Raw genomic sequence first — 13,199 nt, forward strand, 5'->3', positions numbered from 1 at the left:
TTGTATGAAATAATCAAAAGCCTTCGGTCCTGCAAAGGTTTGTGTGGATGCCGAGCAGCCTGGATCACAGAGGCTCTCAGGATCAAAGATGGATCATTAGATTCAGTTATGATGAAGAGGATGTTTCCTGGATGTTTTCCAGCTTCTGCCTTCAGGATGACAGCGTCCCGGCTTGAGCCACGCACCTGAAGTTCAAGCGCTACATGTTTCACTGTGTCGCTTTGCAACACGAATGCATGTTTCACTCAGCAGACTGGAGATCTGCTCATAGACGGCTGCCTCGTCTCACCTTTCCCTGAAGATCCCAGCCTGGGTGTCCACATTTCCATTCTGTGCTCACGTCAAGTCTGTCACCTAGTGAACATCTTAAGCCATCACTCACTGACTCTGTAGCAGAGATCCCTCAGCAGCTCTCAGGTCTCCTGCACTCGCTGTGGTCCTCAGGCATCTGGACGATGGAGAGACTCTATGTCTTAGCTGGCTTGGGACCAGCTCAGTGTCTTCCATCTCTAAGAGTGTGATTACAATGGTACAACTACAGCCTCTCACCTGTGAGAGTCCTCATGTGGTCCATCAAATTCCTTTTGCGCTGAAAGCCTTCATGTTCAACAAACCTCTGGTTACAGACGTTCCTGTGGTATACCAAAACACTTTTCGAGTGTTTCACAAGGATGTGGCCTCTCACCAGTGAGAGTTCTCAAGTGGCGTTTCCAGGTCTTTTTCAACCTGAAGCTTTTCCCACATGTTTTGAAGGATTTAAACAAGTTTCTTTCTTTGGGCCTGACTCTTGATGGATTTTTGGCAAACATCAGACTCTCTACCTGTGGCAGCATTGCAGGGACTCTCTGACACAGTCCAGCCCTCCACATCATCCTGACGTCTGTCTCGCTTCTTCCTCTTCTTTGGCACTGAGGTCACAGTTTCACTTAACCCTGACTCTTCACACTTGCTGGATTCTTCATCTGTGCTTTCACTTTGAGGAGAGTCATCACAGAGGAGCTGCTCCCCGTCTCCTCCTGGTTCACTGTGCTCTCCTTCCTCAGCAGCAGTCACCATAAAGGTACCAGGCTCCTCCTTCAGTCCCAGCTGCTCTCCCTCCTGACTGCTGCACAGTTCCTCCTCTTCCTCTTTAATCTGTGGAGCTTCTGGTTCCTCCTGCTCCACACTGGAGCTCCTCTCCTGGTTCCAGAGCTGCTGCTCAGGGAGAACCTCCTCCTCCTCCTCCTCACAGACCTCCTGCTGTGGGACGTCTGGAGCGACGGAAGAAAGAAGTTACTGATGCAACCGCAGAAACATTAACAGGACTTTACAGCATGACTGCATCACTCATGAATGTGGACAGGCACCTGAGTTCACCTGTTTTGTGGTTTAAAAGCCACAAAGACGCTGTGTTTAGAGAAAATGGGTCTCAATTGTTCCCATACTGCTGACACATACGGGATCACTGAGGGTTTTTTCTTCTCCAGCTTTGACAAAAGTCCAGCTGGGATAACCACATTTACTCAGGGTCAGCTTTTCATCCATTTCATTAATAGTAATAAAAATCACACAGCAGTAATACGTCGAAGATCCTGAAGTTTGATCTGATTTCCACCAATGAAGACTCTGAGCACGCCACAAACACATTTAATGAACAGCGTGTGTAATTCCTCATTTATTTTAGACCCACATCAAACAATAAAATAAAGCCGTGTGTTAGTATTCATTCACGTCAGACTCTTTGGTGTTGAGTATATGAATGATCAGTAGTAGAATGGATATGATTCATTATGGATAAAAACCTGAACGAGGCCTTTTCTTTCCATTTTCTCTCCTTTATTATTTGTAACACGCTGTTTATGTATTTATGGCTCAGTTTGGTACATTTAAATAGGTTTTAGGAAGAAAGAAGGACGTTTATTCCAAGCGGAACAAAGTATTTGAACATCCTCCTCCTGCCGGAACTTCAGAGCGGGACATCCGGCGGAAGTAAACATTTTTAAAAGCGGCAGTTTGGTTGTTCCAGCGTGAACTTTTGGAGGCTTTGTGCTGTGTGTGAGCTGAGTGTGTGAGCCGAGTGTGTGAGCCGAGTGTGTGAGCCGCGTGTGTGAGCCGAGTGTGTGAGCCGAGTGTGTGAGCCGCGTGTGTGAGCCGAGTGTGTGAGCCGAGTGTGTGAGCCGAGTGTGTGAGCTGAGTGTGTGAGCTGAGTGTGTGAGCTGCGGCAGCAACGATGCCTTCAGTTCAGTATCTGAGAGAGTTCATCAACGAGCGACTAACTGCTGCTGCTGAACAAATATTCTTGGAGTTTGAAAAAACGATCGTCCAGTACGAGGAAGAGATCGACCGTCAGCGCAGACTGCTGGATATCACCTGGAAACCCCAAATCAAGCTGCACAGGACAGGTGAGTGTCCCTCTGAGGGAGGATCCTGATCACAGCTCTGCGGGACGTTTCTGATTGTGAGGACTTTTTGGAGATGTGAGCTAACAAAGAGCAAACAGAGGACAGGACTGCGCTGCGCTGCATTCAAACAGCAGGCGCTGAAATCAGCCTGGATTTGAGCTTTTCTCTGACCTGGATCCATCACTCAATCCTGTGAATCGTTTGAAAAACTTTTTGTTTGGCGGTGAAACGTGTGTTTGATGGTGCGTTCAGGTGCACCTTCTAAACTCAGTAATCTAGCCTGAAAAGGTTTTTCCTTGGTTTCCTTTCTTCTTCTGCAGAGCTGTAAAGAGTTCAGTGTTAACGTCATAACAATACGTCTTTTTTATTTCTCCATCAGTGACGTCAGAGTGGTCGCCCGGGCCCTTTGTGATGATGTCACATAAAAGCTAAAGTGGTACACAGCACGTGCACGGTTCCTGTGGTCACATTTACACACGTGTGAGAACAACAAAGTCCACCATGTTGTTGTTCAGAGTCACGGACGCGACTGAAAGAAGTGACACAGAGTTTAATGTGCAGCTCGGCACAGTGACACCTAATATTGAATTTATGAACTGTAGTGGCAGTGCGGTGCTGCTGCTGTGCTGAGGGGGCTTTACCTTCCAGATGTTCGTCTGAATAAATGCAGATCTGAGATCAGTGACTTACAGCTGACTGGACGGCTTTACTCTCACACACGAGCGACGCAGTCATGCTGTAAAGTCCTGTTAATGTTTCTGTGGTTGTGACTTCTTTCTTCTGTCCTCCAGACGTCCCACAGCAGCAGGTCTGTGAGGAGGAGGAGGAGGAGGAGGTTCTCCCTGAGCAGCAGCTCTGGAACCAGGAGAGGAGCTCCAGTGTGGAGCAGGAGGAACCAGAAGCTCCACAGATTAAAGAGGAACAGGAGGAACTGTGCAGCAGTCAGGAGGGAGAGCAGCTGGGACTGAAGGAGGAGCCTGAAGTTCATAATGATCCTGTGCAGTACGAGGAAGAGATGGAGCGTCAGCGCAGACTGCTGGATATCACCTGGAAACCCCAAATCAAGCTGCACAGGACAGGTGAGTGTCCCTCTGAGGGAGGATCCTGATCACAGCTCTGTGGTACGTTTACTTTGAGGCTGCAGGGATGTTTCTGGAGGACAGAAGGTGGATGTGTCTCTGTTTAAACAAACATTCAGCTTTAAACTCACCCGAGGACGCTGCTGTGAGGCAGGGTTGGGGTTTTCCTCTCACACTTCAATTCAATTCAGTTTTATTTCCACAGCACCAAATCACAACAACAGTCGCCTCAAGGTGTTTTATATTGTAATGTAGACGCTACAATAACACATACAGAGGAAAAACCCAACAATCATATGACCCCCTATGAGCAAGCACTTTGGCGACAGTGGGAAGGAAAAACTCCCTTTTAACAGGAAGAAACCTCCGGCAGAACCAGGCTCAGGGAGGGGCGGGGCCATCTGCTGTGATTGGTTGGGGTGAGAGAAGGAAGACAGGATAAAGACATGCTGTGGAAGAGAGACAGAGGTTAATAACAGATATGATTCAATGCAGAGAGGTCTGTTAATACATAGTGAGTGAGAAAGGTGACTGGAAAGGAAAAACTCAATGCATCATGGGAATCCCCCGGCAGCCTACGTCTTGAATCTTGAAATCTAATAATGAATTACAGTCGTCCAGCCTGGAAGTAATAAATGCATGAACTAGTTTTTCAGCGTCACTCTGAGACAGGATATTTCTAACTTTAGAGATGTTGCACAAATGGAAGAAAGCAGTCTTACATATTTGTTTAATATGTGTGTGAAAGACTCACAAAGACTCTCATACACCCCCTATATACAGGGAGTGCAGAATTATTAGGCAAGTTGTATTTCTGAGGAATAATGTTATTATTGAACAACAACCATGTTCTCAATGAACCCAAAAAACTCATTAATATCAAAGCTGAATGTTTTTGGAAGTAGTTTTTAGTTTGTTTTTAGTTTTAGCTATTTTAGGGGGATATCTGTGTGTGCAGGTGACTATTACTGTGCATAATTATTAGGCAACTTAACAAAAAACAAATATATACCCATTTCAATTATTTATTTTTACCAGTGAAACCAATATAACATCTCCACATTCACAAATATACATTTCTGACATTCAAAAACAAAACAAAAACAAATCAGCGACCAATATAGCCACCTTTCTTTGCAAGGACACTCAAAAGCCTGCCATCCATGGATTCTGTCAGTGTTTTGATCTGTTCACCATCAACATTGCGTGCAGCAGCAACCACAGCCTCCCAGACACTGTTCAGAGAGGTGTACTGTTTTCCCTCCTTGTAAATCTCACATTTGATGATGGACCACAGGTTCTCAATGGGGTTCAGATCAGGTGAACAAGGAGGCCATGTCATTAGTTTTTCTTCTTTTATACCCTTTCTTGCAGCCACGCTGTGGAGTACTTGGACGCGTGTGATGGAGCATTGTCCTGCATGAAAATCATGTTGTTCTTGAAGGATGCAGACTTCTTCCTGTACCACTGCTTGAAGAAGGTGTCTTCCAGAAACTGGCAGTAGGACTGGGAGTTGAGCTTGACTCCATCCTCAACCCGAAAAGGCCCCACAAGCTCATCTTTGATGATACCAGCCCAAACCAGTACTCCACCTCCACCTTGCTGGCGTCTGAGTGGGACTGGAGCTCTCTGCCCTTTACCAATCCAGCCACGGGCCCATCCATCTGGCCCATCAAGACTCACTCTCATTTCATCAGTCCATAAAACCTTAGAAAAACCAGTCTTGAGATATTTCTTGGCCCAGTCTTGACGTTTCAGCTTGTGTGTCTTGTTCAGTGGTGGTCGTCTTTCAGCCTTTCTTACCTTGGCCATGTCTCTGAGTATTGCACACCTTGTGCTTTTGGGCACTCCAGTGATGTTGCAGCTCTGAAATATGGCCAAACTGGTGGCAAGTGGCATCTTGGCAGCTGCACGCTTGACTTTTCTCAGTTCATGGGCAGTTATTTTGCGCCTTGGTTTTTCCACACGCTTCTTGCGACCCTGTTGACTATTTTGAATGAAACGCTTGATTGTTCGATGATCACGCTTCAGAAGCTTTGCAATTTTGAGACTGCTGCATCCCTCTGCAAGATATCTCACTATTTTTGACTTTTCTGAGCCTGTCAAGTCCTTCTTTTGACCCATTTTGTCAAAGGAAAGGACGTTGCCTAATAATTATGCACACCTGATATAGGGTGTTGATGTCATTAGACCACACCCCTTCTCATTACAGAGATGCACATCACCTAATATGCTTAATTGGTAGTAGGCTTTCGAGCCTATACAGCTTGGAATATTGATCGATCGATCTCTAACAAAAGAACCAAGGAAGCTAGGCCTGTTCCGTGAGCGTGTCCTGGAATTGAAGCGTGGGTGTGCGATGTAGCCCGACTTTCACTCGGTGTGGCCAATTTATACATGAAGGAAGTGGAAAACAGGGCTCTGTTATCGTACCCTGGAAAACCACCAAGTCGTTGGTTCAGGTATGTGAATGAACCTCGGGCTGCCACGATTAGTCGACTATCAAAATCGTTGACCATTAATTTAATTTTCGACGCGTCGTTTGAAGCTTTGTAAAATCCTGAAAGACGCAGGAATAAGTAGCAGGATTTAAGAGTGTAATAACGGACTGAAACAGAAGATGGCAGCACTGCATGTACAAGGATGCCAGCTGCCGTTAAACCCCGAAGAAGAAGAAGCTGTGTCCGGTATTGTAGCTGTGTCCAAATTTAAGGGCCGAATCCTTCGGAGGCTGCAATTGTAGACCGATTACGCTACGACGCGACGAAGACTTCTCCTAATGCGGCCGACAAAGGCGTCCTTCCCCAGATTTGACAGATGGGGCAGTTGTATCCTTCGTGGCCCAACCAATCCCAGATTTCATAGCGTGGCCCCAGTGTTAATATTACTCTTATTATTCTTTCTGGGTCACAAAATAAACGTTTAACATATTTTCAGGCGAGAATGTAGCTGTGTAAACCTCAAATATCTGCTCAGTTTATCAAGACACCGCATATTTTCAAAAGCGCTCCGACGTTTTCGGAGACGTCTGTTACCCACTAGCTCGATAGCTAGCCGGGGGCAAGGCTAACTAGAGCCGTGAGAACACCGGACTCACGGCAAATCGTTTTCAAACCCACCACCAGCTTTCGCTACTCAGGTTAAACAGGATATATGAGTCACTGAGATAACTTAAAAATGTTATTGTTTGGCTTTTTTCAGTGTTTTATTTGTTCCTGAGTAAATCGGTTTGGCTGAGATTAAAGTTAAAGTTTTCACTAGAGATGGACCGATCCGATATTACGTATCAGTATCGGTTAGATACTGACCTAAATTACTGGATCGGATATCGGAGAGAAATAAAAAATGTAATCGATCCATTAAATATCACAAAAGCACCTCACAAAACTTGCGACACGGCGTAACTCGGCTCATAATCTTAGGACATCGGAGCAGTATGCATCACGTGATAGAGCGGCTGTGGCGTGCGAGACCTGTCGCCGGTCTGTTTGAACATTTGTAGCCTCGCTACCAAACCAGCATTTCATCTCTGACAGAGTGATCCCAGAGAGAAGTAAAGCAAGTGTGTAAGTCCATCTCTGAATGTTTGTAAAGCATTCCAGCCTTAAGCTTAACAACCGATATATGGTGCCTCTTCTTGCTGCTACTTCAATCATGAAACTGATCAATGATCAGCTGATCGTCTCTCTTGTTTGTTTTTGGCCCACTTTGCACCAGAAAGAGGAAACCAGCGGCTGAACAACAGCAGCACGTTTAAGCTTGATCAGCTGTTGTTAGAATTTATTTAATATTAAACCCGATTCTTTGATCCCCATGACAGAACAGAGAAGACCCGACTCAGAGTGGTCAAAACATTTATAATTCTTTATCCAATCATCTTCCCTGCACAGCCCAAAGCCAGCTGCAGAATCTCTAACATTACAGGCTAAACATGTCTCATATAGGTGTTATTTTGGTACTTTACACGTCACACACAGTTTCAACACAAACAAATCCTTATATGTTAGTAGTTCCTCTTTTTCTGTCTAGTTTCCTGTATTTATTAATATACTTGTACAGCTGCACACTAACTTCCTGTTTTTCAGTCTGGCTGAACACTTAGTTTGTGAGTCAAAAGTGGCCTTGCTTTACAAGCCTTCATTATTAAAGTAAATAAAACAATATAATTAGAAAATAAGCACTAAGAATATATGTTTATTCCATAACACTTTGCACACCAGGATCTTTTTCTACAGCTGATGCTGGTAACTGTGCAGGGGCGGATCTAGCAAAGTTTAGCCAGGGGGGCCGATAGGGCATTAACAGGGAAAAGGGGGCACAAAGACATACTTTTCTTTCTTATTCTCATTTAAAATGTCGAGCTTTTAATAAATAATTATCTGAATCTTACAACCAAAGTTTTAATTTGATGTAAAATGTAATGAAGTCCATTACTGTATATAGTGACTGTTAAGTCTAATATACCCTAGTAAGCTATAGTACTTTTTCCTTTGGGAACCATCTGTGCAGTCTGCAGCTCTGTAGAAGAAAGATGTTGAATCTATTTAATTATTCTTGAAAAATTTATTTCTGTGCATTTTTTTTTCTTTTGCTGGGAGTTTGCAACCCTGTTAGTTAGGTTGCTTAATATTTCTGCTAAGTACTCTTTAAAACACCAGAGTAGGGAGGATGGAGCAGGTTTAAGTTTATTTGATTGATCAGTTTTGCTGAACTATGAAATATTTTGGCTGCAGTGCATTTTTTGCATACAAGTGTAACAGAATAGCTTCAGTGTTGTTTAGTTTGTTTGTGTTAAACTTGAGTATGAACTTGTGCAAAATGCAGCAAGATATTAAAAAAACTGTTTTATTGCTTAAATACACTATGTCAGTATCAGGCATAAAAGTGGTATCGTGCCATCTCTACTTTTCACACAGCTGAATAAACGTCAAGCAGAAAACTGATTAAACAGAAGTGTGAGAAGTGCTCGAGAATTTACTCCGGTGTCCTGTTATATTTTAGATAGCAAGGAGCAGACGGCTGAGTTTACTAAACTGCACCGAGACAATCTGCAAATGTTATTAAAAGGTTAATAGAGTATCATCTTGTCTTTATTTTTAGTTAGCACATATCTTAAACACTTCAAGCTGTAAGCTAATGATAGTTATATAAGAGGAGACACATGCTGGTGGATGCATGATCTGATTAGTCGACTAATCGCAAAAATAATCGGTGACTAGCCAACTATCAGAATAATCGTTTGTGCCAGACGAAGGTGACACCTTTGTGAAAATCAAATCTCAGGACGTACCACAATTCACGGATCACATTAACTCGCTGGACCGACACATCAGATTCACCAGGGAGGATATGAAAAGTGGCAGGTTAGCCTTCTTGGACTGTGAGATTTCCATCAGTAATGGGGGACATCTAAAAGCTGACCCTGAGTAAATGTGGTTATCCCAGCTGGACTTTTGTCAAAGCTGGAGAAGAAAAAACCCTCAGTGATCCCGTATGTGTCAGCAGTATGGGAACAATTGAGACCCATTTTCTCTAAACACAGCGTCTTTGTGGCTTTTAAACCACAAAACAGGTGAACTCAGGTGCCTGTCCACATTCATGAGTGATGCAGTCATGCTGTAAAGTCCTGTTAATGTTTCTGCGGTTGCATCAGTAACTTCTTTCTTCTGTCGCTCCAGACGTCCCACAGCAGGAGGTCTGTGAGGAGGAGGAGGAGGAGGTTCTCCCTGAGCAGCAGCTCTGGAACCAGGAGAGGAGCTCCAGTGTGGAGCAGGAGGAACCAGAAGCTCCACAGATTAAAGAGGAAGAGGAGGAACTGTGCAGCAGTCAGGAGGGAGAGCAGCTGGGACTGAAGGAGGAGCCTGGTACCTTTATGGTGACTGCTGCTGAGGAAGGAGAGCACAGTGAACCAGGAGGAGACGGGGAGCAGCTCCTCTGTGATGACTCTCCTCAAAGTGAAAGCACAGATGAAGAATCCAGCAAGTGTGAAGAGTCAGGGTTAAGTGAAACTGTGACCTCAGTGCCAAAGAAGAGGAAGAAGCGAGACAGACGTCAGGATGATGTGGAGAGCTGGACTGTGTCAGAGAGTCCCTGCAATGCTGCCACAGGTAGAGAGTCTGATGTTTGCCAAAAATCCATCAAGAGTCAGGCCCAAAGAAAGAAACCCAACACTGATGTGAAACCCTATCCTTGTGATACATGTGGGAAAAGTTTTAGAGCTAGAAGTACGTGGAAACGTCACCTTGTAACCCACACAGGTGAGAGGCCATATCCCTGTGATACATGTGGGAAAAGTTTCAGACGAAGCAGTAATTTGTATGATCACATGAGAACTCACACAGGTGAGAGGCCATATCCCTGTGATACATGTGGGAAAAGTTTCAGTCGAAGCAGTACTTTGTATATCCACATGAGAACCCACACAGGTGAGAAGCCATATCACTGTGATACATGTGGGAAAAGCTTCAGTCAAAGCAGTAATTTGTATATTCACAAGAAAACTCACACAGGTGAAAAACTGTTTGCTTGTGACACATGTGGCAAAAGCTTCACTGATAGAAGTACCTGGAAATACCACCTTATCACTCACACAGGTGAGAGGCCATATCCCTGTGATACATGTGGGAAAAGTTTTACTCGAAGCAGTCATTTGTATATTCACATGAGAACCCACACAGGTGAAAGGCCATATCCCTGTGATACATGTGGGAAAAGTTTCAGTTCAAGCAGTCGTTTGTATATTCACAGGAGAATCCACACAGGTGAAAAGCTGTTTACGTGTGAAACATGTGGGAAAAGTTTCAGTCGAAGCAGTACTTTGTATATTCACAAGAAAACTCACACAGGTGAGAGGCCGTATACCTGTGATACATGTGGGAAAAGTTTCAGTCGAAGCAGTCATTTGTATATTCACAAGAAAACTCACACAGGTGAGAGGCCGTATACTTGTGATACATGTGGGAAAAGTTTCAGTCGAAGCAGTACTTTGTATATTCACAAGAAAACTCACACAGGTGAGAGGCCGTATACCTGTGATACATGTGGGAAAAGCTTCAGTCAAAAAAGTAGCTTGATGTGTCACAAGAAAACTCACACAGCTGAGAAGCCAGAGGCTCATAAAACATTTCAGTGTGAGTAGGAATTTGATAGACTGCATGAGAACTCTCACAGGTTGTTTTCCAGAAATATCTGTCTTTTATGCTGTATTCCTGTTTGTGGTCACTGTTTTATTTGAGACTCAGAATCCCTCTGGCCTTTTCTGCCTGCTTTAGTCTGTAATGGTCTCTTTAGAGCACGTTGTTTCTTCTCATGCGTTCATTTATTTTTTGATTTCATCCACTTGTTTTGGGGTTTCTTTTCAGCCTTTAGAGGCGATAGTTAAACTTGTTTTTTTTGCAGCAATATGTTAACATCCAGGCATCCATGAAAACCGAATTTATTAAATTTAACAAAGTTAGCCGGGAGTTAGCTCGCTAGCTTCCATCTAAGCATGATATAGCATGTTCTGACTGAGAGATTTCTGAATAAATTCAAACGTACAGCTCTGCTATCACTTCCAACATAAATGAAGACAGGAAACTAAACAGCAGTGACGTTTGTAGGGTTACTGAAGTTGGGCTAGCTGGTATATAATGATGCGCTACGTGATCGCTAGCGACACAGCTATGTTAGCATAACATAAACACAGTGAAGCTGGAGGACGAACACTAACACTTTTCCACTCCATAAAAGTTAACGTGGTTGGAGACAAATGCAATCGCATGGCAGGATGCTGTAAACGGACCAAACTTCAGTCAGGAGAACAACTGAGATAATCCATCCACAATACGAGGTTAGTCATTAATATACTGCAACAACATGGGAATAGAGCAGCTGTGATAGAATACAGCATTGATGAATCAATGGTACAGAAGTGGAGGAAGCAAGAAGAATGAGCTAAGTAAAGTTTGACTCATCTGACTGTTTTGTTTCGCTTAAAGTGCCTTATAATCCAAAAAATACGGTATGTATAACACATAAAGGTGAACTGAAACTGGAGTCTGTTCCAAAGATGATTAAAACGCTGTACTGTTGTGCATATCCTGGCAGAATTCATGATTTCTTAACCATTTTTCAGACAAGTTTTTCTTTCACTCATGGTTAGTGGTTGGCTGAAGACGTTTATTGTCAAACAACTGTGTTTACTCTTTAAATCACGATCACTACACAAATTACCCAAATGATCCTGATCAAAAGTTTACATACCTGGTGAGTGGGCCTGATGACATACACAGAACTTGACACAAAAGGGTTAGAATGGCTATGAAAGGTAACTGTAGAAAGGACCGTGACCCGATACACTGTTCCCCTGGTTCGGCACATACGTCCACCAGCTGTCTGGCGCTCTCCCGTCTCTGGTCTCCAACCACAATATAAAACTTCATTAGCTTGATCATGTCCACCTGTGTTGTGTCCTGTAATGACTGTACCATATTGCACCACTAGTGGGTGGTGTCGTGAAATAAGAGTAAAGTGGAGTTGGTAAAATTTTAGAATATAGTTAAGATGGCTAACTGATAACTTGATGCGTCTCCCTATGATGTAAAGTCTGTGCTGAAATCATTAAAGAGCACTATTCCTTGATGAGGACTGGTTCATTACCGGCCGCTGCTACATTTTGGCAGCGAGTAACCCTGCGTGGTTTTTCTGCTTAGTTTTTTGCTGAGTCATCGTGGCTGCAAACGTCCATCCACCGCCGATGTTTTTGCCTTGCCCTGGAGATCCTGCTTTGCCCTTCAACATGTGGATGCGTATGTTCAACAATTATTTGCTTGTGATCAATGCAACAGGGAATGCTTGGCCTGAAGCACAAAGAGCTACTTTACTTCACTGCTTGGGAACAGAGGGACAAACGATTTTCTACTCACTGCCAAATACAGGTGATACTTTCGCCTCTGCTGTTACTGAACAACACTTTTCAGCCAAGGTGAATGTTGTTGCTGATATCTCTGAACTGAGTTGCTTCTAAATGTGAGTTTGATGACAGGACAGAAGAAATGATCCGTGATCAGCTACATGTGTCTAGCCCCAGCATAAGAGAGACTCTTGCTTGAACCTCATTTGACGCTAACAACGGCCACAAAAAACAAAACCTTTGTACTGTTCAGTTTGTACTGCTGCTCATTCCTGTGCAATATCCCCTCTGCCCCCCCTCACATTCCTATTTAAGATTTTCTTTATTCAATCACTAGTGTGTACATATATTTATATATACACATACATACATATATTTAGTCAGTTAACTGAAAATCTTTTTTCTTTTACTACATCTTATTAATATTTTGCTCTTTACTATTTTTCTATTTATTTTTTATTATTTTATTTTCTTCTACTGTACCATTCTGCTGAGTGACTGTCTTCTGCTCGTTAAAAAATACATTTCATTGCAATGATGACCCTGTGCTAACTTGCATATGACAAATAAAACTGAAACTGAGCTGCTGATTACAGTTCAATAAACTGAGATAACTTCAATAGATTGGTGGCTGTTTTATTCACATCCTGACCGCATGAGGCCACGGTGATAACAACCTCCACCTTCCTTTGAACCTCCTCATTAACAGCAGGTTTCCAACCTTATAAACAGTGTTTGCTCTTTGAACTGTCTTTATTTCACATTTCATATACAAGGCTCAGTACTACAGGCGCAAAAAATCGGTGTGCCATGGGTTCCCCAGTTTCACCCATTGTGGTTAATTTG

At 43.5% G+C, this 13,199-nt stretch overlaps 1 protein-coding gene across 2 annotated transcripts in view; it reads left to right on the plus strand.

Annotated features, from left to right (window-relative positions):
* Positions 1-12,973, plus strand: part of LOC113010259 (uncharacterized) — an 86,006-nt gene extending 73,033 nt beyond the window's left edge. Inside the window, exons 1-3 of one of the 2 annotated variants that reach the window (XM_026149204.2) lie at positions 1,958-2,381; positions 3,173-3,460; positions 9,139-12,973. In XM_026149204.2, the coding sequence (XP_026004989.2) occupies positions 2,210-2,381; positions 3,173-3,460; positions 9,139-10,598 (1,920 nt within the window). In that variant the 5' untranslated portion in view covers positions 1,958-2,209 and the 3' untranslated portion in view covers positions 10,599-12,973. Of the gene's footprint in view, positions 1-1,957; positions 2,382-3,172; positions 3,461-9,138 lie in introns of those variants that run through there. The other variant, XM_080292365.1, reaches the window with a different exon arrangement.
* The last annotated feature ends 226 nt before the right edge of the window (positions 12,974-13,199 follow it).

This window comes from Astatotilapia calliptera, chromosome 18 (assembly GCF_964374335.1).
Source record: "Astatotilapia calliptera chromosome 18, fAstCal68.1, whole genome shotgun sequence".
In the NCBI taxonomy this organism is placed as follows: Eukaryota; Metazoa; Chordata; class Actinopteri; order Cichliformes; family Cichlidae; genus Astatotilapia; species Astatotilapia calliptera.